General features: G+C 38.7%; 1 protein-coding gene across 1 annotated transcript; it reads right to left on the minus strand.

Annotated features, from left to right (window-relative positions):
• Window positions 1–5288: 5288 nt before the first annotated feature.
• On the minus strand, window positions 5289–26303 carry LOC149786286 (uncharacterized). Its single transcript, XM_089978168.1, has 3 exons — window positions 26039–26303; window positions 10869–11247; window positions 5289–6041 (listed from the first exon to the last, which is right to left on the minus strand). The coding sequence occupies exons 1-3, from the start codon at window positions 26170–26172 to the stop codon at window positions 5517–5519; spliced, it is 1038 nt and encodes a 345-aa protein (XP_089834294.1). The 5' UTR covers window positions 26173–26303; the 3' UTR covers window positions 5289–5516.
• Window positions 26304–27081: the final 778 nt, after the last annotated feature.

A 27081-nucleotide genomic window follows, 5' to 3' on the forward strand; every position in this document is an offset into this window, starting at 1 on the left:
TTTTTGTTGCCACATTATCATCTGATTTTGTTTCTTTCACATTGGTAATTGTATGTTTGCTCATGTTGAGATCGCCATACATAATATCTCCAATTGTTCTGATACGTCCAATAATCTCTCCTATGAGTGTTAACATTGATTCCTCCTAGTTTTTAATCTGACCATTTTTAGCAAACACTACTAATTTATCTTCGATCGCACCTGAAACCCGCAGAATAATATCTGTTAACGGGATAATGCTCATCTTTAACCGTCCTTGCTGATACTGAAAAACAACGGCTTCATTTTGGTCCACATTTGCAAGACTCAAAAGATTACTGAGCTCATCCTTGACCTCGTCAAGGGGTGAATATTTGGATAAGTCACCTTGGGGCTTGCCCCGAGCAGATCTTCCGTAAATATATACCATTGTATAATACACTAAGACCTGTTTAAAACGACCACTTGTACATTCGTGCACAACTTCATTAGTTAGTGTTAGATACCTTGACACGGCGTCGAGTACAGCAATTACTTCACGACCACATATTGGCGGATCAGTTATTGTCTGTGTTGATAATGTTGAATACCATATTGGCATGTCACCGGATAAGCCACTATATCGTAAAAATTATGTTGGTGGCGTCAACACATACGAATTAAAATAAGCAATCCACGTGTATGAAACCCAGTGAGTGCCTGGACCAGAACTTGCACCGAGATTAATGATACCGGTTTCAACATGGTTTGGTTGTTTTGGCAATTGATCACGCATAAAACAAATCTGAAGTTTTTAATGTTCAATTTCTTAGCAGCATCAAGTAAATCAAAACTGGACACGGGAACGATCAACGATGTGTCCCCCGCAGTCTTAGACCTGAGCCGCTCGCTACTTGACCGTGCCATGATCATGGCAATCTTAGACCCCGACCTTTTTGGAAGTCTTTAGTCCGTGGTCTGTTGCTTTCATTAATATATCTCAGCGGCAGTTCCAACAGCACCAAGTGCAGCTGCTTTTGTAACGGATGGGACTGCATCGGCTATCAACGCTGGTATAGCTGCAAGAAGTGGAACTATACCACCCGTCTTGACCTCGTCTTTAATAGATTCCGCAGAAAGATTAAGTCTAACGATGGTCTTTGATCGTTTCGAGTCATTGAAGTGCCTGAGTTGACGTTCTGTTAGTGATAGTTTATTTGGACCACCTGTGATCTGTTCTGATTGCAGCAATACTTTTCATTCCACAATTACTTTTTCGATACTGATTGTAGCTTTTTAATCTGACCGGGAGTCAGAGTAACACTAACGTGATGATATGACATTATACTAACATGAGTGATTTAGTTACATGTTTTCCACTGGGTCATCAATAACTCTCATTCGTCCACCAAAGCCATCAAGTAGCATTGTTTTGTCTGAGAGTATAAAAGCGACTGCTCTGTAATTATCAATACCTGCTCCTCTTGTCACACGAGCTCGAAATTATACATAAACGCCATATTGTCTAAATAAATCCAGGTAAATCCAGCGAAAAGGAATAAATCAGATACAGCGTTATAAAATCTAGTTGTGATATTTGTAGACCAGAATCAATAGTTTGATCACGTCCAATGAATGTCATCAAACGATCATATGCATGTGCTACATGATTGTTATCAAAATTCAATAATATATCTTCGGATGGTTCTTGATGTCCATTTATTCTCAGTGAAACTTCAGTAATATCAAGTTTGTCAAATATCTTTATACTGTGTGTAAGTTTACTCGTTCAGTATTTAGAAAAGCAACAAATATGTCGCGGCGCAGTTCACCTTGCTGTGATGTTATATGCCATGTGAATAAACCATTAATTGTACTTTGAATACTATCCGTGGTCATCATTAACCATGATAATATTGATTTACCACAAGAGTCCATAAAAAAGAGCAACCGTTGTTCTTCAGTGAGTGATTGTATCATTGTAGGCATCCACAACGAGAGTTTTGTCAGTATTACTTTACCGGCATTACCGATAGGGCGCCAGATCGCATCATCGTCGGTAGCCTTTCTTACAAGTACAACTGTATGCTTGGTTCCGAAAATAACCTTTCTGACTTTTTTGGGGAAATCCAAAGATATGTGACAGAGGAAATGCACATGAAAAACTTCTACTTCCACCTTTCAGCATTGATCAACGTGTTTGAAAACTAGGTTGAATTCTGAATTAACACCATGAACCACCAGTCACACATCAGTGTCAGCGTCGTAGGCATTGTTTCTAGGTCGTCTTATATTATACAGTCTATTGTCATGGTAGTCAGAAGTATCATTCACAAACATCATTGACGGACCAACCGATTTCGAGTATTCTTCGCTGTATCTTGTAAGGACAAGTATCGTCGTGGCAACGTCGATGTTTTCCAGATACGACGCAATGTTTCTTCCGTGGATGATATACGTAGCACTGTTGAACAACTCCATTATGCCATTATTAACAAAACCAACCCTAACATCAACTCGATATTCAGTACAGTCTGTGTTTAGAATTTTACCTTCTACTTCAATAAATGCTTCAGCGCGTAAGAAATATCTGCTTGTATCCTGAACTTGCAGCTCAGTTCTCCCACGCTGATTTGGCTCTCGTGTATCATACGAATAATAGTGATATTCCTGCACAGATTCATCTTTTAGGACTGGCGCATCCCTGTCGAATGCGGGATCAGATACACGTTTAAACATTATTTATATTCGGTATCGTCTAACGCGAATATCACTTCCTACTATCAGACTAGCAGTTATATTTTATTTTATTTTTCTGACATGAGTACACCAGCCAACTCTGCATTTTTTTAAAAAATTTTCTTTCTTCAGCTTGATTTATTATTTTACTAATATTTACAGGCATAATTTCAGTGCTGTGTAATTTTAGTGGCTGCGGTTTTACTGGTGGTGGTCTGCGCATTAATCGTGCTAGTCTATCTTTGATTGTTGAGAATGGTTTACCAGATACATCACCAAGAGCACCAATACCTTTATCACGAACAACATCGATATCCTTCATTCCCAGTTGCTTTGCAATCGGTATTGCTTTTTGGGGCTATCCTTCTAAATAGACCATGAACATCACCGAGTCCATCTCCGTAGATCACTTTATATGTTGGTAATCGCGAATTTATCACCATGACCATTACAGATCCACGTTGAGAATTATGTATGGTCATCTTATTTTCTTGTCACTGATCTAACTGCATCAATCACTGTGGTAATCAACGATTTCATCGATGAGTGACCGATAAACATTAATGTCCATGATACCGCCTGTGAATAATCTTATCTGCTTCATTAATGATTTCTGGGGAATTATTGCCAGCTCCTCTTCCATCAATCAGAATTTATAATCTGTCCACGTCAGCAAGGACGTTATTGGGGCAAAGTTTATCTAGGCCACCGCTAGACCTCCCACTTCTAGTGGCCCCCGGGTGTGTGTGTGTAGGATTTGCATCATACCATTCTTTTTCTTCCTTACTTGTTGTTTTACCTGCTTTTATGACTGGTTGGTGTGATTGTTGTTTATGTTCTGATTGTTGTTTTTGTTGTTGTTATACTTCCCGTGGTTGTTGTAATACTGGCTGTGGTTGTCGTAATTATTGTTGTTTTGTGGTTATTGTAATTGTCGTTGTTGTAACCACGAAAAATAGTTATCTATTCCATTGATAAAAGCAATATATTTGTTATCATTATTTCGGGCCTGATCAACTCCATAGTGTATGCGAAATGTCCATTTATACAGTTATCACGACTTGAAGCATCATCAACGTACTCGGATTTCAAATAATCTTTTTTAAAACTGAAATTTGCCGAGCCAAACAAAGGTAATTCTTTCATGCTGTCAAGTTTTTGTTGTTGATGTGTTTAATAATCTCTTCAGTAAATTTGTCATTTTGGCTCTTGCTTGTTCTGGTTCTGGTATAAGATCCTTTATATCGGCAACTTCAGAACGAGGCTGGTCTATACCCTCAAGTATTTCTTGTGTTTTTGGTTGATAAGTAGCACTAGCTATTTTACATGGAAGTTCTCGTAAAGTCTTTTTAAAGTTCTTTCTGCTATTTTTCCAGTAGCTTTAGCAGTTTGTTCATTTGCTTTAGCGGTTTGCTCCAATGTGGGAAGAGGACCCACGGTAGCTCTCGTAACCGGCTTAAATAATTGTTCTGCACCTTCTGCAAATTCCATCCGAGTCTCCTGACGCTCCTGTGATTTTTGTTTGACAGAATCAAGGACTGGAAGATATTTTTCGATCGCCTCTAGTCGCTGTCGAGCTAGTTTAGTTGTGCGAGATTCCATGTTTAGCGTTATTATTTGATATTATTAATGATTTAATTACGCCACCTTTTTTACCCACTTGACCCGTGAGGTCACACACACCGTAACGACCCCGGTAAATATATTTGACACAAAAAAAAAAAATAACTCGGTTAGAGGTCTCGGTGTATTTTTTCACCCATCGTAGGAAGACTATATCGCGCAAATAAATTCGGTCTATTTATCCTCCCTGCTTTAGCGTTATTGACGCTTGTATTTGTTTACGTATGAAGCTTTATTCGATCTGAAATTCTGGTCTGTTCACTCTCTCTGCTGCTGAACGATTATAAAGCCATCTACTTGACCTAGCCCACAATTAGCAGTTTCTGGAAATACTATGACTTAATGAGAGTCTCCATTCTAAAACATTCTGGGTTTTAAACAAGATAAAATGTTACTCTAATTACATTATATAAAGTGGTCAACATTATGTAGGCCAGGTACTTTTATGAGGAAATTCCAATAACCATGACCCAGACCCTAATAAATCTGTTTACGTGTGTTGATAATGATCCTAATATTTAACCAACACCCCTACGGAAATATTAACTATGTATTATTTGTTCACAAAATAAAGACACCATTAGTGTCTCAAGTCAGGAGCACAGTGAACTTGATTTTGGTCAAGGTCAAGTAAAAATACAATTAAACATAATGCACAATGATAGAGAAAAAAAAAAACTAACATACAACACAAATTAAAGAAACATAACAGTGATTACTCTCAGTACACTGATTAATTCACGGCTACTATTTTTTAAACTCGGTAATGTATTTGATTACTCCATTTTGTATATATATATATATATATATATATATATATATATATATATATATATATATATAGAGAGAGAGAGAGAGAGAGAGAGAGAGAGAGAGAGACAGACAGACAGACAGACAGACAGACGGGCAGAGCAATAAGCAGAAACAAAAACATTTACCTGAAGGCATGGATTATAAATGACAATGAAACCTGTTACTCTATCTGTATTTCAAAGTATATCAACCCAAGACTTGTTTCAAATAGATATTAAGTTATATTCCTGTACTGGCATTGTCACATCAACGTCAATCACACTGTCAGACGTCAGGAAAATTAAGAGTATCCGTCAATGAATAGAGGGAGGATTTTTTGTTTGTTTGGGGGTTGGTTTCAGTTTGCGTGATGACCATTTTGTGTACAATATTCTCCTCTGATTCTAACTCGTCTTGTTCGTTGACTTCTTCCTGATATCCATTTCAAGGGACTGGATCTCGAGAGAAAGCTTTCTTTTCTGCATTTCCAGAATTTCAGTTTCAAGAAATAACTTCCGTTTCTTGAGAAAGAGAATATCCTCCTGTAGGTAATTAAGGTTGTCCGACTCGGAGTTGAGCAACAGTGGGAAATCCCTCTCCCGCTCGCTACCTTCGTCCTTATTCAGTGTGAACGCATCTCTCGGCTGTGGGCTGGTTTGAATGGAAACTGTAGAGACAGCCCGAATTGGAGTGGGCTGGACATTCCGCACATTCATGTTCATAGCAGGAAATGTTTGCATAGGGAACGCGTGACTTTGAAAGTCTTGACTCTGGTTTAGAATCAATGGTACCACCACATCAGTATTGCATTTTTTCTTGTTATTATTTTGTGAGAGATGTGACATGGAACTTGCTATTGCGGTCTGAAGTGGAGATTGGGGACTTGGTGTTGCGCCTGATGTAGATGCGTCTTCGTGTGTAACTGAACTCTAGAACAAAGACAAGTATACATGCAGACAAAGTTTATAAAACACAATATGCTTCCCTGTAATTAGAGTTCAAAGTCATGTCATCTCTTGCAATCTCCAGTCTTGTCTTTGCAAACTGTATTATAGTAGAATTTAGAAATAATAAATATATAAGCTTATTTATAGTGATAATGCTAACAAAATATGTTCAAAGTTAGCTGATTGATCCCCTAACGCCATGGTGCCTGGAATTAAGTTTAATGCAGTGCCGGATTACCCATTAAGCACACTAAAAACGTGCTTAGGGCAGCAACCCAACAGGGACACCAGAAAAAATTCAAATTAATTGTTAATAAAAGTGAATAAATTATATAAGGCCATTTCGATGTGTTTGTACTATTTTTTGTTATGTAGAACAAATGCAACACTGGTATTTTTGCACCGTGTTAGCTTTTAATAATTTTTTTTTATATATATTAGTTTCACATTTTGAAGCGGGGGGGGGGGGTACTATAATATTTTCAGTGCTTTGAGCCTTGGAAGGCCTTAATCCGACACTGGTTTAATGGCATAACGTTTCGAGTGTTCAGACAGTTTATATTGGATATACGTGACAATGATGCTTTCGATATACATATTAACAATAATTTTACGTCATTTAACTTATTAAACTTACTCTTGGTATTCCTGCCATCCTCCATATATCCTATCAATGAATTTCAACAAGAATCAATGTCTAGTGACACAATTTTACAAAACATCCGTGCTCTACTACCCAGAATAATTATTGAGCATAAGAAGACGAAGTTGTGTATTAACTAACACAAAGTACATTTATAAATATACATTTATAAATATACTGTGTGTATATCGAGAAGATCAAGCAATAAACAACAACGTTTATATAACACAACAGATTACAAACGACAAGAAAAAAGTCTTGGACACCAACTGCTAAGCCTGCAACAATATATCGATATTTTGCGATATACCTCTGCCGCGGTATTATCGCGATACAATTTTAGCGTAATCCGATATTTTTTCTCATACTTATGCTCTAGGAAACAGAATATCTAAACTTTAAAAAAAAAGGTTTAAAATGAAAACAAATGCGACCGTTATAGAAAATTTAAACTATGAAATTCAGTTTAATGTCGAATAACTAAGTACAAGTCAACTTGAGTTTCTATGAACCCTATTTTCAATCTGTTGACAAAACGAATCAAATTAGTGAAATAGAATATTAGGTTCTTTGATTAAATGTAAAGACGTCGGTTTCACTGACAGCAATTCTTTATTAAAGTCATTCGGCAAGATCAAAGATTCATAACAAATCTATAGAAACATAATAAAAACTGAGTTCATTTTATGCCATTAAGTTCAAGCGGACGGTCGTAACACAAAATATTCCCAGAAAAATAAGCAAACGTCATGCTTAGCATTATTTTGGACTGAAAGAAAAATAAATGGAACTTATGAAATTATTAGTAACGTTGCCGTGTGCAAGCTGTATAAATATGACTTCATTTTACTATAATTAAATTTTGTACTTGTGTTATTATTTTATACAAATGTTTTTAAAATATCACACCATTATCGCGAAGTAAATTGAAAGGCTGAAGGCATATCGTTGCAGCCGTACTAACAGCGTTTTAAGGTATATCAATTCATGACTTATTTTCAAATTATCAGACTGGTAAGGCTACCAGGAGCCATGTTCATGTGTCTGCATTGTCTGCGGATGGTTTGGTGCCATTAAGATGGTGCCATTACTCGATCACTCAAGAGTAATAATGTCTCGCAAATGATTATAAATTTCCCTTTCAAGACTTCATTTATGTAAGGTGGCACCATATCCAATATATACTCAATGAAAAAGAAATGATATCACTGCACACTATTTAAAATTTCACATCTTACGTTTGCTTGTCAAAGTTTATGACATATCCATCATAGCTGAAGTTTTGACTCTTCATTCGGTAAATGTAGTAAAAAGCATAGAATCATATCACATGCGTATGACCATTATGTAAGTTGATGGTAATTCGGCGTCGTAAAATCATATGTCATCTCACCATCACAATCTCTGAGACAAGAAAACTACTTTCGAATTTTAAAGCAGTGGTTAAGGTTTCACACAAATTCTGATACTACAATTGCAGATGATTTTACGCCTAATCAAATTAAGATGCGTGTACAGGTTTGTATTGCGTAATGTTCATTGTATGTACATGATCAGGTTTGTATTGCATAATGTTCATTATGTGTACATGATTAGGTTCAAATTGCATACTGTTCATTACGTGTACATGATCAGGTTCACATTGCATACTGTTCATTACGTGTACATGATCAGGTTCACATTGCATACTGTTCATTACGTGTACATGATCAGGTTTACATGCATACTGTTCATTACGTGTACATGATCAGGTTCACACTGCATACTGTTCATTACGTGTACATGATCAGGTTCACATTGCATACTATTCATTGTGTGTGCATGATCAGGTTTCTATTGCCAAATGGTCATTACGTGTACATGACCAGGTTTTTATTGCCAAATGGTCATTACGTGTACATGACCAGGTTCACATTGCATAATATTCAGTAAGTGTACATGATCAGGTTCACATCGCATAATATTCATTACGTGCACAGGATCAGGTTTGCATTTATAGGTTACAGCATTTGTATGGGAAAATATGAACGAGTTTTTCGGATAGACATACTTACTGCACGACCTTCGGAGTGCAGTATATTCATCCGACAAAACGAGTTCATATTAATGCGCATATAACTCCGCGCAGAAATACTTGAACTTAATCGCGCGCTAGACAGCACTTTCGAATGAATATGGCGTTTTTGGTCTACTTAAAATTGAAATTAAGAGCCATATTGTCAATGAATGCGCATTGCAACAACTATTCATTTTGGTCTGGAATGAATAGATTTTGGTATTTTTGTCGATTCTACGAAATTTCGTGATTATGAACTGGATTTATCTGTGCCAATTCTACATGAGATACATCTGATTTCAGCAGCGGAGCAGCGTGTTGACATATGCATGTGTGTTTCTGTTCTGTCATTGAATGTTTGAAATCATATGTGCGAAAAATATGAATACTTTCAATTGTAATTATCAAAAAGACACTATGGAATATACTGTTCGAAATTACAATAATTTTGAAATGTGCAATCAAGCTTTACTACCCATGATATGGCTCATGTAATTCGGATTTGCAGAACTAAGGAAGTACATTTTGAGGAAATTCAGGATGTAAAACTGTATGTATATTTTTTGCCATTCTTATTAACACCTAAATAAGACAGTTTATCCCTTGTCACTTGCAAGTTATTTGTAGGGCCCCGGCAATTTTTTAATCTATCTGGCGTCTATCGCTAGCCTAAATCCGAAACAGTGTATCAAAAAGTTAACGCGGAATGTGGCAAAGCAGCTGGTATGTAGCAGTCCATGAAATATCTGTTTTAGTTCATTCAGAAACAAATTTAACCAACCAAAACGTAAATCGTCTATACATGATTTGTTCACAAAGTAGTTCTTAATACACTACTGGGCACACGTATCGTGCACGTGATTGCAATATGCCGTGATCGTGAGGCCAATATCGTTAAATACTGCACAATGCTGACAATGTAAACTCAACGGAGACAAAAATGAGCATATAAAACTGCATAATGTTCATTAAGTGTACACTATCATGTTTGTACTGCATAATGTTAATTACGTGTACAATATGAGGCTTGTACTGCATAATGTTCATTATGTGTACACTATCAGGTTTTTACTGAATAATATTCATTACATATACATGATCAGTTTTGTATTGCATAATGTTCATTACGTGTACATCATCAGGTTTGTATTGCATACTGTTCATTACGTGTAGATGATCAGGTTTGTATAGTATACAGTTCATTACGTGTACACGATCAGGTTTGTACTGCATAATGTTCATTACGTGTACACGATCAGGTTTGTATAGCATAATGTTCATTACGTGTACATGATCAGGATTGTATTGCATACTGTTCATTACGTGCACACGATCAGGATTGTATTGCATACTGTTCATTACGTGTACATCATCAGGTTTGTATTGCATACTGTTCGTTACGTGTAGATGATCAGGTTCGTACTGCATAATGTTCATTACGTGTACACGATCAGGTATGTACTGCATAATGTTCATTACGTGTACACGATCAGGTTTGTATAGCATAATGTTCATTACGTGTACACGATCAGGATTGTATTGCACACTGCTCATTACTTGTAGATGATCAGGTTCGTACTGCATAATGTTCATTACGTGTACACGATCATGTTTGTACTGCATAATGTTCATTACGTGTACACGATCAGGATTGTATAGCATAATGTTCATTACGTGTACACGATCAGGTTCGTATAGTAAAATGTTCATTACGTGTACATGATCAGGTTTGTATAGCATAATGTTCATTACGTGTACACGATCAGGTTTGTATTGCATACTGTTCATTATGTGTACATGCTCAGGTTTGTATAGCATAATGTTCATTACGTGTACACGATCAGGTTCATATAGTAAAATTATCATTACGCTGCATATGCTTTACTGAAATCAATAGTCTGACCAACACGCAAACCAAAATGGTAAATTCATTTAAGAAACAAATGTAAAATATGAAATCTTTAAACTTGTTAAGTCACTAATTAAACCACAAACTAAATGAATTGTGATTTCATTGACTGAATGGCCATTTATGACAGTTTCAGTCATAATAATTTTGTTTCTACTTCACATTTTCATTTGGTTAGATTTAAGAAAGGAAAATATTTACTGATAGTATTGAGGATTCCTGCACCTCCAAAACCTGCAACGCCGAGTCTTCATCACTGATCGCTTCCATTTTTATTTCCAGTGCTGGCTCATGGAACTTCCGTACAACACGATAGAAGTCACTCTCCTCATTTCCTCCTGTCGCAAGTGATGGCTCCCAATCTTGATATTCCCCATAGATATGTAGCACTCGCTTAGCAACGGTAGGCAACGGACGCTCGACTCCATTCCTGGAAGCTAACTCAGTTTCGTGTAATTCCCGGCGAGATATAGTCACCAAGTTTTTCCATTTCCTTCTAACTTCATTTGCTGAGCGAACAAGGTACGGATTCCTTTCATTCAGTCCATTTGCTATACTCTGCCAAATAACGCGCTTTCTCCTGCAATGCACAAATAAATAATTGAAAAATCTAAGAATGAATAAAATAGACAAATTTCGTGACACAATTTTTGAAACATTGTGTGCTCTTTGTATGGAATACATCCTAAGAATCATACTGTGTAAGAAAATCATTCCTGGGCATCGGTACAAGTGACGTTTCGACTGATCCCGTCCAAAGTTCCTGATCATTCCTCAAACGAAAGACGCTGAAATGATGAGTGTCTTGATCCAGAATAACCACCTGGGCACCGGGCCGGCCCTAACATGTATGTGAACAAGGCGGTTGTCTGGGGTGCCACAGTAAGTATATCCGCTTTGGGGGAATATCAATTTTAAAATTGACCGATTGGTTGATTTGTATCAACATTTGCTGTATACCAATACTCCACGCACATTCGAGACGTAACTTTGCACGTACGTTATGATTGAAAGCCATTCTGTTGTTAATGATGGAAATCATCATAAGTTGACAAATAGTCTAAATTCCTGAAGAACGCTCTGCTTTATATCCCGGAAGCACGGACGTGATTGAAAACATCCACTTTACACTAAAACTCAAAATACACATATCACCAAAACACTGTAATTTGGTGGGATGCGTATTGGGATGTTTGGCCAAACATATTGCATATCTGAGTAGTATTTACTGTCTCCTCAGTTTTAGTGAAAGTTCTCCAGTGAGTATTTGGAGTTCGTCCAATGAGGTTGAGGGGAGTGCATACGATTAGGGCTTTTCTTTGAATAGCATCAAGCTTGTTCAGGAGTGTTTGATTTACCGAGTTATATACCTGGCAACCATAATCAAGCTTCGATCTGATGAGTGCTTTATAGATTGTGAGCATAGTTTCTTGATTGGATACCCATGTGGTCCCTTTGAGGTTTCTTAAGAGGTTGATGTTTTTGTTATAGCTTTGTATTAAGATATCGATATGGTGTTTCCAGGACAAGTGGTTATCAAAATACATACATAGGAACCGTACCACTTTAACATATTTGATGATTTGATTTTGGATGTATTGGAACAAGAAAATAAGCTAACATCCATCATTGCAAAGTATATTTAGGACACGTACACTGGGTTCGTAAAAATATTCACAGACGGCTCAAAAACAGCTGAACCTCCCAGAACATCAGCTGCATTAGTTATCCCGGAATACGGTATCCAAATGGGAACAAGACTACCAGATCATTGCTCTATATCCACTACCGAGTCCTGGGCAATTATTGAATCCTTACAGTGGATTAAAGAAAACAATATCCAAAAAGTCTTAATTATCTGAGACTCCCCTAGTGTAATAAAACTCAATCAAATCTCATAATAATAATATCAAGAGAACTGTTCATTGCCAGGACCTACCATCTTCTTAGAGAACTATTCACAAAAGATCAAGAAGTCGAATTCATGTGGATTCCTTCGCATATAGGAATTCCTGGCAATGAACAAGCTGACCAAGTCGCCAAAAGCAAATTAGGAGACCCAAATCCTTTCCCACTTAAATATAGCATTACAGAAGCACAAAGCTTCACAAAAACCAATATTGAAAACAAATGGTAGGATCATTGGTATTCAACCCCCAAAAGGCAGAAAACTTTACTCCATTCTAAAAACAGTCAACAGGTCCATTAAACCACCCAACGTTAAAAGTGTGGACCAGAAATTAATCAATCGTCTAATGACAGGAAAAACAAAATTAGCTACCGGTTTTGGTAAACTCTTAGGACCCCAACCAGATAATATCAACTGTTATCATTGTCATGCAATTGAGGACCTACAACACGTATTAAATAATTGCGCTAAATATCAATTGGCAATAGCAAAATTCATAAAAGCTCTAAAAGCAATAGGAACCCCTTATACCCACCCAGACATACTAGACAATAGCAATCCCAATTTAAATTTAACATTTTGTAACATCCTAAGTTACCTAGAAGCAACAGGACTAAAAATAAAATATAAATCCCCATCACTCCCTCTCAGGCATCTAGCATCTTAAAACATATCATATCAAATTACCAAACTTAACACACACACCCCCATTAAACTAGGTTTTATCTTCTCAAACAATCATTAAAATACCATCCCCTCTGTAATCAAAACATCATACAGCTGGCTAACAAAAACAATTAAAATTAGAAAAAAAAAACAAGATCAGATGTCCTTGACAAGTCTTAGCAGCGTGAGTATTCAGCAGGGATATATGTCTTAACTAAGTAGATCTAGCCTGAAAATTAAATAACCATACATTAATAACTTTAACCACAAGATAAGAAAATAATCAAAATAAAGTAGGAGGCAGGCTAATAAATAAGATCAAATGTCCTTGACAAGTCTTAGCGACCCGAGTATTCGGCAGGGATATTTGTTCTATCTTAATAGATTTAGCCTGAAAATAAAATAACCCTACATTAATAACTTTAACCACAAGATAGGAAAATAACCAAATTAAGTACGAGGCAGGATAACAAAAAAAATCAAAATTAGGTAACATATAAGATCTGATGTCCTTGACATGTCTTAGCGACCCGAGTAATTAGCAGGGATATCTGTCTTAATAAAATAGATTTAGCCTGGACATAAGAACAAATAAAAAACACCCTATTAATAAGGCAACTAGGAACATAAAGGGGTGGGTGGGGACACTCTCATCTACCTATTACTAACACTCTCAAACCTACCATGTTTCCGACCGCTCCGTGGCCTAGTGGTTAGAGCGTCCGCCTCGGATGCATTAGGTCGTGGGTTCGATCCCTGACCGAGTCATACCAAAGACTTACAAAAATGGTACTAACAGCTGCCTCGCTTGGCGCTCAGCATTAAGAGGTTAGTGTTAGGATTGGTAAGCCTGGTGTCAGGACAATATGACTGGGTGGGACATCATGCTACATGTCTGCGGAATGATGCCCCATGTACTAGACACCACTTTAAACTGCCACACTGCCACACACACCAACCATGTTCCCTCTCTCAATACTAAAAGCATTAAACAGCACAAAGCCTCTCTCAATTCCGCAAGTATTCAAAACCTTTCGGAATTAAGTTCACTCATTCTAAATTCCAAATTTGTGCAAGACGACAATTTTAAATCAACACCCTGGACTCATCAACGGACACGTTCCTGTGGATCGGCGCCTACCCCCCGCCCACCTCCTCTCATACCAAGGCCGGACATCAACTAACAGCGCGCAATGTACGCATTAATTTTTACCGATAAAAATCATGAGTGAATGTCGGTTTAATACCCACTCATCCACACAATTGGTACTAGCTTACTTAAACATGAGTGCGTGTTGGGTCCATTCCAAACCATGACAGCCCAACATGGCGATAGCGTGGGCCAATATGTCTCGCTAACTAACGGCTTAAAATAATAGCACTCCTTCAGTGCATAAACGCCTGGGGGATGTGGCTCCAATTCCTTTCCCCAGGAACAATTAGCATCCTGCTAAGCGGGAATAAACCAGAGGCACATGCACTACGTGCGAACGCCTCTACAATCTAAATAATCAATCAATCAATCAATCACCAAAACACATGGAACGCGCGTACCTAAAAGAAACATTGAAGTTGACTTTTTACTTACAAACGCATACACACTATCTGACAAGACATGAAAACGAAGTGTTGATGGGCACACTTCTAGTTATTTTTACATGAAAACAAAGAAATGAAGTGTTTATAGACACATTTCTATTTTTTAACGTACAAATACAAATACACAAATTTCGGCAATTGGACTAGTATATCTTTTCTAGAGTTTTGGGTAGCCCTGGAAAGGACTGTTTTTGTTATTTATGGCACTCTTTTATCGCTTAAGATTGCGTCGCCGTCTGGTGGCAGGCTTTCAAACAGGATAGGGTCTGCTTCTTCGGGAAGAAAAGAGGACCTCTTTCGTGTCCACACGAAAGTATACAAATTCTCTGTCTGGTTCATGCTGTTGTTGTTGTTGTTGCTGCTGCTGCTGCTGCTCTCTCTCTCTCTCTCTCTCTCTCTCTCTCTCTCTCTGCTGCTGTTGAAACCTGTACGTCTCCGTCCATTCTTTCTGTCCCTTCTTTATTTCCTCTCTGAAGAACTCTTCTATCAGGTCCAAGACCACTTTCAGCATCGTGACATTCATGATGCTTGGGTATTAGGCTTTGCATGACACGATGCGAATGCACGTAGGCTTCATTTAGTTTAGCTAAATTAGAAGGAATCTTCATAGGTTGACGAGTCAACAATGGATGCTCAGACTAAAGACTGTCTCATTTATACGGCTCAAGCGCGGACGCGATAAAAAAACATCCTAAGTTTTTGTCGGGTAGGAACGCTTTAGTAGCTGATCTTCTGGGTGAGGGATAAAGAGAAGCCAAAGAGCACGTGTAGTCACAAACAATTTGAAAACAGACAACAGATCATTTTTTCAAAACACAATTTTTATTTAAATAACTAACAACCAACAATTAAAAATAATTAGTCTGCGAAAATGCATTTCTTAGTCTCCTCACCCTTGATGTATTTTTCTGTCTTAGGAAAGTGGTAAATTTCGTACACTTCTAACAGTTGGTATCCCAGATTCAGAGCTTTAAAAATTCTACGCTGACCCACGTTCCTGTCAAGGTACGTTCTCCCTGGGTGTGCTGACAAGGTTGGTCTTGTACAAGTACGGCACAAGGGAAACATCCGTGAGGTAAAACGGGATGGTACAAGTCCGTGGGAGGAAAGACTTTGCAATTAATCAATCCTTCGTATTGTCGAATGTTGTCCACGTCGATGTGTTCCGTCAGCAATTGCGGGCGCCCTGCGGAGAACTGACATATTTGCACACGGAATGATACAACGAACAAACGTTCACGTATTTGACTTCTCCTACGTTCTCCTCGTCGGCATGATACAGCAAATACGTGGCATTCGTTCGTCCTCCGCACAAACTGTCCCTAGGGTTCAGTGGGTCCACCAACTCGTAACTTTCCACGATACGTTTAAACTTGGGATCGGTTTTCAAACGGTTATGGTACTCGTGTTCCCACATTTCCACCACTTGATATCCTTGCTGTTCCAACTTGAAGCGCCGATGACAAGTGGCCTGGTACAAGTCTTCCATGGTGCATCGTACAAAACTGATTTTTAGTGGTAAGTTGAGGGTAACATATAAGACATCCGTGAAATAAGCAACCGTTAAACTCGACATTATCTTGAAGATTTCTACGTCCCAACCATCCACCGAAGACGTTCCGATAGTCTTTTCGCCTCCTCCATTTCGGGCGTGCTGCATCCATTTGTCTTCTTTGTCACATAAGTAATGTAACCATCGTAGGGCTCTGACCGAGTAGTGACGTTTGACGAAAAGGGTCGTTTGAAGGTTTAAGACAGCCAGTGTGTTTTCGGGAACGAATCTTTGGTGGTACACTAAAGAATACGCCTTGGTAATGGTGCGGGTTTCTTTCAAAGGATCGATCCCTCGGTGCTCCTTTAATAATTCTCAAAATTTTCCACAGCAACGCCGTACAATGTCCTCGTCGGAACGACAAAACTTTAACATTTCTTCCTGAAAGTCGAAGGGGGTCGATGCGTGAGTGTGGTACCTAGCGTAGAAAGCTTCTCGTTGTTCGGTGTGCATGTTTTTGGGGTCGTAGCAGTAAGAATCAGGCTAATGGGGTAGAACGGCGTGTAGATTTGTTTCGCCAAGTAACTCATCGAATCTTTAAACTGTACTTGTCCCACTTGTATGGAAATGATTTTGGCTCCGTTCAAAGTCACTTTCGGACGTTCGATACTTTGATCCGTATAGTATCTAAGAAGAAATAGCCCATCGTATCCCAAGAAATTGTGAGCCATAACGGTGGCATGGCGATGACGATCTCCGTAATGTTCAATGTCCTCTATGATCCAATTCTCGTCGATGGGGTCTAAGATCCATTCGGCGAAATAGGCCAGTGTGTTAGGTCTCTGAAAGATTTTTCACGTTCTCCAGTAATATTGCTGCAGTGAGGACAGTGACTAAAGATAGTCTCTTGGATGCACTTCTTGCATACTCAATGAGAAACGCAGAAATAAGGAATGTGAATGCCGGTTTCTTGCATCATTCGAAATCGAAAAAGATGAAATTGCCTTGCTTCTGGTCATCGTCTTCCTATTGATGTTTAGAACGGTATTTTTGAATGTAGCAATCATACTACCCCAAGTCTACATTTTGGTGACAAATGGGACATCGTTTTATTTTCCTGAAAATACGTGAACCTTGGCATTATTGCTACGTATCATTAGTCCACAAGTAGGGCACAATCTTAGCAGCTGACAAGCACTTTTCCGCTGTGAACCTTGCGTCTTAAAATGTTGTTGATAACAGGTAGGGCTGACAAAAGTGTGCTGACAAGCAAGGCAATGCACTCATTATTGTCCTTCGTCCAGACAGGGTTTAGAGGCCAAACATCCTGAGCATTTCGATCCACAATTCTTGTGTTGCTCTCAATTGTTATAGTCATAGTCACATTTTCACAGTAATAATCGTAACCCAGGAATCCAGAGATACTGGTAATAGCATCTAAATGTTCATCGTGATAATAGACGTAAATGTATTTTTCGTCTTTGAAATTTTAGCCTATAAATAACACAGGTGCCTATAAATAACACAGGTACGCGCACTTCTTGAGGGTGTACTTTCAAGGTGTAGCGTGGAGCCAAGATGTCTTGCAATTTTCGCATATCAGGAATGACACAGTATGTCTCTTTGGATTTCCCAGCTTGCTGTAACAGGAGTTCTGCTTCTCTTCGTTGTTTGGATCGGTTCGCTTTTTGAATAGTTTGCCAGGCTCTTTTCTATTCTGACTTGTAGTTCTTGTCGGCATACGTTCGTCCCACCACGATGGCACGAGCTGAACACATCTGGTCTTGAGAGTTGATAATTTGGACCGGCTGCGCTTGATGCGGCGAAGGTCGTCTACCAATAACATATTTGTTTTGTGCCCAGTCCCTTGGGGAAGATACACGTGAGTCATGGACAGTGTCGCTTTACCTTTGGTGACGTGAAACTTGTCGTTGGATTGTTGCACGTGTTGAATCTTGTCGATGACTTTGGCAGGCGTCAGTTCTGCTGGGCTGCTAAACTCGATCCAAACGGGGAATTCAAACTGTCGTAATGAATGAAAAGTCTCTAGCGATCATCTTCTTTGGTTAACATTGCGTTTTAGTGTGGTTAACAAAGAATCCCATACCTCGGTGAAGAACTCTTCTGCATTCTTCAACAGTACGTCGAACTTGGAATCCTTAAAATTTACCGTGTACGTGTAGGCCGTGGTTCTAAATTTTCTAGAACGCTTTCCCTTTCTCGAATGTGGTAGTACTTTTCAGGGTTTACTAGTGGTGGTGGTGGACAATGGTTTGGTGTAGACTCCCTGGGTCTGGATTCTGGCTCACTCATGTCATCTTCAAAATTGCTGGCATGAATCTGAGCCAAGACTTCACCTACTGTGCCAGGCGATAGGTCACATTTCTGCCTCTTACTTTCTTCACCTTCCTCCACAAAATGATGCGATCATTTCATCTTGACTGCAAAAACTTGAATGACTACATTTGAAACACTATGAGTGCCTATATCAATATCAGGCAAGTGTCTTCCCTTCCAGTATTCATTTCACTCTCAAACCTACCAGAACGATGAAAGCACAACCACAGGTCGAACTTCTGATCCGAGCTTTGCGAGATGTCATACGAAAATTTTCTTCAGACAAGCCAACGGACTACTCACCCTCCTTTCGAGATAAAAGTCTAGATATTTGCAATATCTGTCAGAAGAAAGGGCATTGGCCTACAGAATGTCCCGACCGTCAAAAAAGCATGACAGGTTGTTGTTGTTGTAGGGCTTAATGCCATTTTTCAGCACACGATAGGCTATACATGGCGGCCAGTATTCATGGTGGAGGAAGAACCCGGGAAAACCATGGAAAGAACCACCGACCCACGAGAAACTACTAGCAAGCTTTCTCACATACCCACATTAGCCGAATACGAGACTCGAACCCACGCAGACAGAGGTGAGATGGCAGTGATACGTAACGGAGAGCGCTTTATACCACTCGGCCACTCGGGGCTCCAGCATGACAGGTGTCAGAAGAGACAAAAGTCAAGATACCTGTTATCACTGTCATGAGAAAGGACACTGGTCTTCAGGATGCTCTAAAAACAACAGGAGCAAGAGGAAGAGAGAGGTTCAGAACAGGAAGAAGAAAAGGTACCCTTCCAAAAAAGAAAACCTCCGACACGTCCAGAAAGAGAACAAAAAAGAAAAGAAGACGAGGAGGAAGTGAGGAAGAAGAGGACAACCCTGTGAAAGTGAAGAAATTTAAAACATATAGAGTAAACAAAGACACAGAAGAAGTCTATGAACTTTTTAAAGTGATGTGTTATGAAATTCGACTATACAATTTGTACCAGAATAACCCAGACTGAAAACGTAAGTGTCTCTTGGTTTTTCAATTTTTAGAATAAGGAACTACAATCACACATTCATACACACGTTCATCATGGGGCAAAAAAAGAAGATTTCAAGTTTTAATTGATTTTTGCCGTTGGGTATTTGTTTTCGTTTTTCTTTTTAAAAAACAATATTCAAAAAAATAAGGAACGGGAAGCAATCAGCTTTAACTGCCTTAAGCCTTTGCCACGGTAAAGGCCTACTTCTGGACTTGCACCTGTCAATGATTTGGTAGAAATCACTAGGGCTGGTATCTCAGGTGTAGTAACAGGGTTGGAGTGTTTGGTTCGAGTAGGTCTTTTTCTCTTTGGTCGTATTTAAAGAAGTCTGATACATTTATTTAATTCTCCTTAACTCTGCCAAAATGTCTAAGAGTACCGTCACAGTTTGACTTTCACTGCCCTCTTTCTCTCCTAGACCTTGTTTCTTCTATGCTGCTGCTTGTTCTCCCTGTCTTTTCCTTCTTCTTGCCTCCTCCTCTTCTTCTTCTTCTTGCTGATGAAGGAGGAAAGATTGTTCTACTTCTTTGTGCTTCTGTAAAATTTCTCCAATTCTTCTTTCTGTCTCAGTTTAAAATCCTCGACGTGTGGTAAGGAATGCGATGGTGGCAAAGGTGCTGGTACCGGAACGAATTCTTGCGAAAAAGAAAGAAAACCCACTAAATCCCAATTAAAATCGGTCTTTTCTGTTAGTAGGACTGTGTTGACTGTGGAATCCGCTGCTATGACATCGATTCTAGTCTCCACGGCCGGTGCACCCCATTTCATCGTCTTCTTAGTTTCTTTCATTTTTGAAAACTCTCTCGCACTGCGCACAGACGCTAGAGCATCTATATAGAGAATGTGACGTCACAGGAAACTCTTCGGATTGGAAGACTCCGTACTGTGACTGAATGTTTTAACGCATACTGGGATTGGTGAAAAAAGTCAATCCGTTTCGATCCTCTCTTCCACTATAAATAACAGCGGTTCGCTTCATTTCCTTCACCTGTTCTCGTCACAAGATGTGGACTAACGTTGAATCATCTACTCTTATGTCGTCGATGCTGTTCCGTACGGACTTATCCACGTATGTCAAATCATCATGGAAAAACATCCGGATCACCGATACGAGCGTTTGGACAAGAAAGATCTATTTGATGAGACAAGGCTGTCTGAAGCGAGTCCTCATCTACCGGCAAGAAGTCAGAAGAGGTTTGAGGAAGAGAAGAAGAACTATGCGATGCCCTCTATGTTAACGAATAGTGTTAACGAAAAAAACAACGGCCCTTTTCAGGGCCAATCCACTGTCTCGAAAAGATTCGCCTTCCTGCCTAAAAAACGTTTTAGTCGATTTTATATGTTATGTTTGTCTCGAAAACATTTACTCTCTTGCCTAAAATTTGTTTAATAGATTTTATATTTCAGGTGTGGTAGAAAGATGTTCATGAATCTATGTATGTGTTATATATGTCTATATCTCTACTGTATTTGTCTCTACCTAGAGTAACACGTATCCAGGTCAGACCCTTGCAACACTGTTACCAATGTCCAGTACCGTGACGTCACCTCACCCGTTCCATTACATTTAAACCCATCTTTCCTTGTCCGTATACAGGCCCAATATTTCCTATGTTAAATTCCCATTGACCGTATACGTGCCCAGGGGGTCCGTGAAAATCTTGTCCGTATACGTGCGCAATGGGTCTTGTAGAGGTAATTCCCATTGTACGTATAGTGCCCCCCCCCCCTCCATCACTACTCATAAGTCTGTATGAATATTCGAGCAGAAACACATTTAATTTCTAGCGTGAGCACTAAGAAACAGTACATACTTTTTCTGACATCAAACTTTAATGAACTGGGTACTTGACAAGATGGAGGTTTAAGGAAAAAAGGAGGTTACCGAATTCGATCTCCAGCAATAAAATACTGACATTGTCATAAAATGATTTATCACCAATTTATTATCCTAGCAGTAGGCTATGGATGCTGTTGTTGCTGGGTTTAACGCCATTTTTTAGCACACGATAGGCTATACATGGCGGCCAGAATTAACGGTGGAGGAAGAACCCGGGTAAACCCTGGAAAGAACCACCGACCCACGAGAAGCTACTGGCAAGCTTTCTCACATATCCACACTGGCTGAATCCGAGACTCGAACCGACGCAGACAGAGGTGAGATGGCAGTGATCCGTAACGGAGAGCGTTTTAGACCACTCGGCCACTCGGGGCCCCGGCTATGGATGCGAATTCCTTGACAAAAACACACGTGGGATAATTCTGAATAAACGATTTTATTATATACTTGAGAGGGAATTATAGAGACTTATTGGCAAAAAAAAAATCACTTTTCACTTCTGTATTTTCACATGTGAAAATCAGTGCCGGATTAAGGCCTTCCAGGGCTCTAAGCACTGAAAATAGTGGGGTCACACACACACACACACACACATGTACAATATGTGTAACTAAAATATAAAATAATTTTTAAAAAAAACGAAAAACAATATTAAAAGCTTAAAATGTGGAACAAAATCAGTGTTGCCATCATTCCAAATCAAACTAATCGTACATGCAGATCGAAATGGGGGAGGGGCGGGTGGTCTAAAGCACTCTCCGTTACGGATCACTGCCATCTCACCTCTGTCTGCGTGGGTTCGAGTCTCGGATTCAGCCAATGTGGGTATGTGAGAAAGCTTGCCAGTAGCTTCTCGTGGGTTGGTGGTTCTTTTGGGGTTTTCCTGGGTTCTTCCTCCACCATTAATACTGGCCGCCATGTATAGCCTATCCTGTGCTGAAAAATGGCGTTATGTTGTTGTTGTTCTAGGGTTTAACGCCATTTTTCAGCACAAGATAGGCTATACATGGCGGCCAGTATAACTGGTGGAGGAAGAACCCTGGAAAACCCATGGAAGAACCACCTACCCACGAGAAGCTACTGGCAGGCTTTCCCACGTACCAACGCTAGCCGAGCCTTGGACTCGAACTGGCGAAAAATGGCGTTAAACCCTACAATAACAACAACAACAGATCGAAATGGTCATCTATAATTCATTCTATTTTATAATCAACAATTAATCTGATTTTTTTTCTGGTGCCCCTGTTAGGCTGGTGCACTAAGCACGTGCTTAGTGTGCTTAATAGGTAATCCGGCACTGGTGAAAATAGAAGATTTTCTAGCATGCCATGCAACGCTTAATTATGTGTGCTTGCATAAATTGTACATGCAACAACGAAAACGACTACTTTGAGCTAGAACAAATAAATAGAAACTGCCCTGCAATTCAGACATGGACAATAATCTTTGATGAATTAATTTGACCGGACGCACTTCGCGTATCTCTGAAGTTATTTTCCCTTATTTCCATGACAACAAACGGTAAAACCCACTGATGCATTACTGAACCGGACTTGTATTGTTTCTGATATCGTCAAATAATATACAAAATGACAAAAATATACTTTATTTCTACAGTATAATTCTACCCAATCCTATCGCTTTCTTAAGTCACGAGTTTAATCGATACTTCGATTTCGGAGCACGTTTGGTATATAATAAATTTTTTAAAATCTTTTTCTATGTTAATACCCGATATATTTCATCCTGTGGTACCAAAAGCTATATATTTTAACTAGTGGTTTTGCTACTAACCTCTTAATGCTGAGTGCCAAGCGAGGCAGCTGTTAGTAACATTTTTGAAAGTCTTTGGTATGACTCGGCCGGAGATCGAACACACGATCTCCCGCATCCGAGGCGGACGCTCTAACCACTAGGCCACCGGAGCGGTCCGTAAATTCAGTGGATTTTTCGCCGCAAATGTTGTTGAAAGGTTGCACTTAAAGTTTTAGAAAAGTCTTCTGGGCTTAAAATTTTTACTCTGAATAATTTTGAAGATAGTTCTAAGTTTATCTTTTCTGACAAAAGAAAGCTGATCTCTGACACATAATCTAATGCTTACTGACAAACATACTCTCACATATATCCTAATACTTAATACATAGCCATACTGACACATATAACCTAATGCTTACTGACATAGCCATAATGGGCATATAATCTAACGCTTATTGACATAGACATACTGGCACATACAACTTAATGTTTACTGACATAGACATACTGGACATATAATCTAACGCTTATTGGCATAGACATACTGGCACATATAACTTAATGTTTACTGACATAGACATACTGGACATATAATCTAACGCTTATTGACACAGACATACTGACCCATATAACCTAGTGCTCACTGACATAGCCATAATGGGCATATAATATAACGCTTATTGACATAGACATACTGCAAGAATAACGGAGCACTGCCTGTTTAATTAAATAGTCTTGTTTTGATGGAAGAGTGGATAAATCAGATAGCATTATTATCTTTGGTCAAACGTATATCTGGCCAGTTTATTCCAAATTGGCAATTAAAAATGAAAGAATAAAATAAAAACGTGTTGCCTAATGTTGTGTATAAGGCGTATTTGGACTGAGAACATCTAGATAGGCTCTGGTAAAAATTAATGCTGCGTGCCCATACTAAGGGCCTGATGGGGGAAAGAGTTTCCGGAAAGACCTCCAGACTAAAACAATAAGTACACACACACAAACATACAGTCACTTGTCACTTGAAATTTGACCATGTTTTATTCTTGCGCACGTTTTTGGGATATTATGCACACTTTGAGTAAATAGACACATAGACTTCTGCTGTAGTGCCCTTTCGAGGCATGGCCCCTTTGAAATTTTGGAAACCCCACCCCCACCACTTTACCTGATGCAGCCCTGCATATTTTACGTATTGAAACAAAAGAGGGAAGACACCGCTGTCTATCCCACTAGATTAAAGAATCTGTATTTAGTACGGTGTGTCAGAAAATAAGTATGTGAATGAGTGTCGATGTTATTTGCCGCTAATAAAAGAACATAAAATCTTATATTTGGAACGATCTGCGAATGATTCAAATGTACTCAATTATTACCTTCCACAAAATCTGTCAAAGTCTGGAATTTATAGAAGCTTGGCACAGCAATATTATGAATGCTGCTACTAAAAGATGGACGAATGGATGATGTTTCGACAAAAAGAACAGACTTAATAATGTTTACTTCCTTAATCATTGTCAGCCTGTTTTTGTTTTTTAATTTCATGGTGTTTGCTTTTGTAATCTTTTCTTTCTTATGTTTAATACTGTAAAGCGTTTAGAGCTTCTAAAGATACGGAGCCGTACTAAACCACAATATGTATGTATGTATGTATGTATGTATGCATGTATGTATGTATGTATGTATGTATGTAAAATGTATATATGCATCTATGATGTTGGTAGGTAGGTAGGCAGATAGGTAGGTAAGTAGGTGGGTTCAATACTAATTATATTGATGACACTGTGGGGGGAGGGGGGGGCAGTGGCCGAGTGGTCTAAAGCGCTCTCTGTTACGGATCACTGTCTGCGTGGGTTCGAGTCTCTGATTCAGCCAATATGGGTATGTGAGAAAGCTTGCCAGTAGCTTCTCGTGGGTCGGTGGTTCTTTCCGGGGTTTTCTCGCGTTCTTCCTCCACCGTTAATACTAGCCGCCATGTATAGCCTATCGTGTGCTGAAAAATGGCGTTAAACCCAACAACAACAACAACTGATAACACTGGGTGTCTTTTTCGAATGTGTGCGTTACGTGTGTGTGTGTGTGTGTGTGTGTGTGTGTGTGTGTGTGTGTGTGTGAATAAAACTGCCACAATTAAATTATGTAAGATATAAAAACTTAAATGAGGAAACATATTAACGTACTGGCCTTTAATTAATAAGAAGTAATAGCTAACACATATTTATAAAAAAAAAAAATACATAACCCAGTGTATTCGAATCACCATGGAATTAAAAATAATAATATCAAACAAAATCAAAACTTGACATGTATGCGTCAAAATATTAATCGTTCTCCTTCTTGAATCTATGCTAAATACTACAAATGGAATAACAATCCGGAGAAGACAAGGAAGGAGGGAAGGAAAAAGTACAATCTCAATAATGAGACAAGGAATGATGAATACATTACCAGCAAGTGAGGCAGTTCTAGCGTGAAATTACAACAATATATGATTGTCATTTTACGTGGCATTTTGCTACGGCTGGTCAAGACAGTACTTTTTAGTAAATGTTTTATACATTCATGGAAAGATTATGGTACCCACTTGAATCGTTTAAAATTTGGCATACGTTTGCTGATGCTAATACTCAAAATAAAAATAAAGATCAAATACATTTTGTATACGATTTGTGTCCTCACTTTGCCTTGTAATCTTAATCTGATTATCCTCACAAAATTCACTGAACTCTCCCCTATTTGGCCTACCTGTTGGTATTACCATCGGCTGAGCGCATACGGAGGACGTCCTTGAAATGTTCATACTGCTGAATTAAAAACAACTGCTCGGTCTCAGACCAGTTTGGTTTCCTTTTATCCGCTATTATGCTCTCCATGGCCATGTTATCTTGTAAGTTTCTTCACTTAAGATGCACCCAAGCAAAATATATTTCCCTTAAACCCATACGAGTTACAAATGTGGAGTCAAAGACCAGTCATCAATAAGCGATTCGCGATGTACATGTGGTTTGTAAGCGTGGTATAAAGCCAATACTACAGTACAACGCTAATACCTTTTATTAAGTGAGGCTCACGGAGGGTTAGTACATTCTTCAGTTTACATGTTTTTTATTACAAATTACAAAAGAAACAGCACACAATGTTACAATTAAGTTATTGAACAGTTTATTATCGGTGTCAATTCTGCAAGATAATTAAGCACAGGGAATTGTCCATGACTAAATATGATAATGAACAGACACATTCTGATACTGTTTAATCCCGTGTGCAGCATATGCCGGATAAAACGAGCACTCAGTCAAGGTCCATAATCGGTAACTATAATCTAGTTTAATGGGGCTCAGTGAAGGAGACCTTTTTTTCAGCACTGCAATATGTGTCTAGGTTGGACTGCTTAGTAACGTTAAAAATTATAATATAAAAATAAAATAAAAATTACAACATCGAGAGACAGAGAGGTAAAGTTAGAAAATAAAAAAAGGGAAAATGTGTGTGTGTGTGTGTGTGTGTGTGTGTGTGAGAGAGAGAGAGAGAGAGAGAGAGAGAGAGAGAGAAATAATGAAAAGTTATAAGGGAGAAAGATGGAGACGAGTTTTAAACACAAGCAATACAAATAAAAATGCGTTGTTCCGTATATTCAAACGCGTTTAATCATCTCATTTGTTGAAACTTCTTTTCTTACCAATAAGATAATAAAGGTCATTTAAACCATATTAGCCTTCTCTTGGAGTTCGATCCTGATGTACAACAAAGGAGATCGACGATCCTAAGCTAGCGACGATGCAGCTATG

This window comes from Sinohyriopsis cumingii, chromosome 12, assembly GCF_028554795.1.
Source record: "Sinohyriopsis cumingii isolate HCF-2022 chromosome 12, ASM2855479v2, whole genome shotgun sequence".
Classification (NCBI taxonomy): Eukaryota; Metazoa; Mollusca; class Bivalvia; order Unionida; family Unionidae; genus Sinohyriopsis; species Sinohyriopsis cumingii.

What these genes read in the sequence shown, in the direction of transcription:
- LOC149786286 (XM_089978168.1), bottom strand. Translation starts at nt 26,172, where the DNA reads ATGGCCATGGAGAGCATAATAGCGGATAAAAGGAAACCAAACTGGTCT. An exon ending in GCCGATGGTAATACCAACAG is followed by an intron (nt 11,248 to 26,038) that starts GTAGGCCAAATA and finishes TGTGCATTGCAG; the next exon opens with GAGAAAGCGCGTTATTTGGC. An exon ending in AGGAATCCTCAATACTATCA is followed by an intron (nt 6,042 to 10,868) that starts GTAAATATTTTC and finishes TCTTTGTTCTAG; the next exon opens with AGTTCAGTTACACACGAAGA.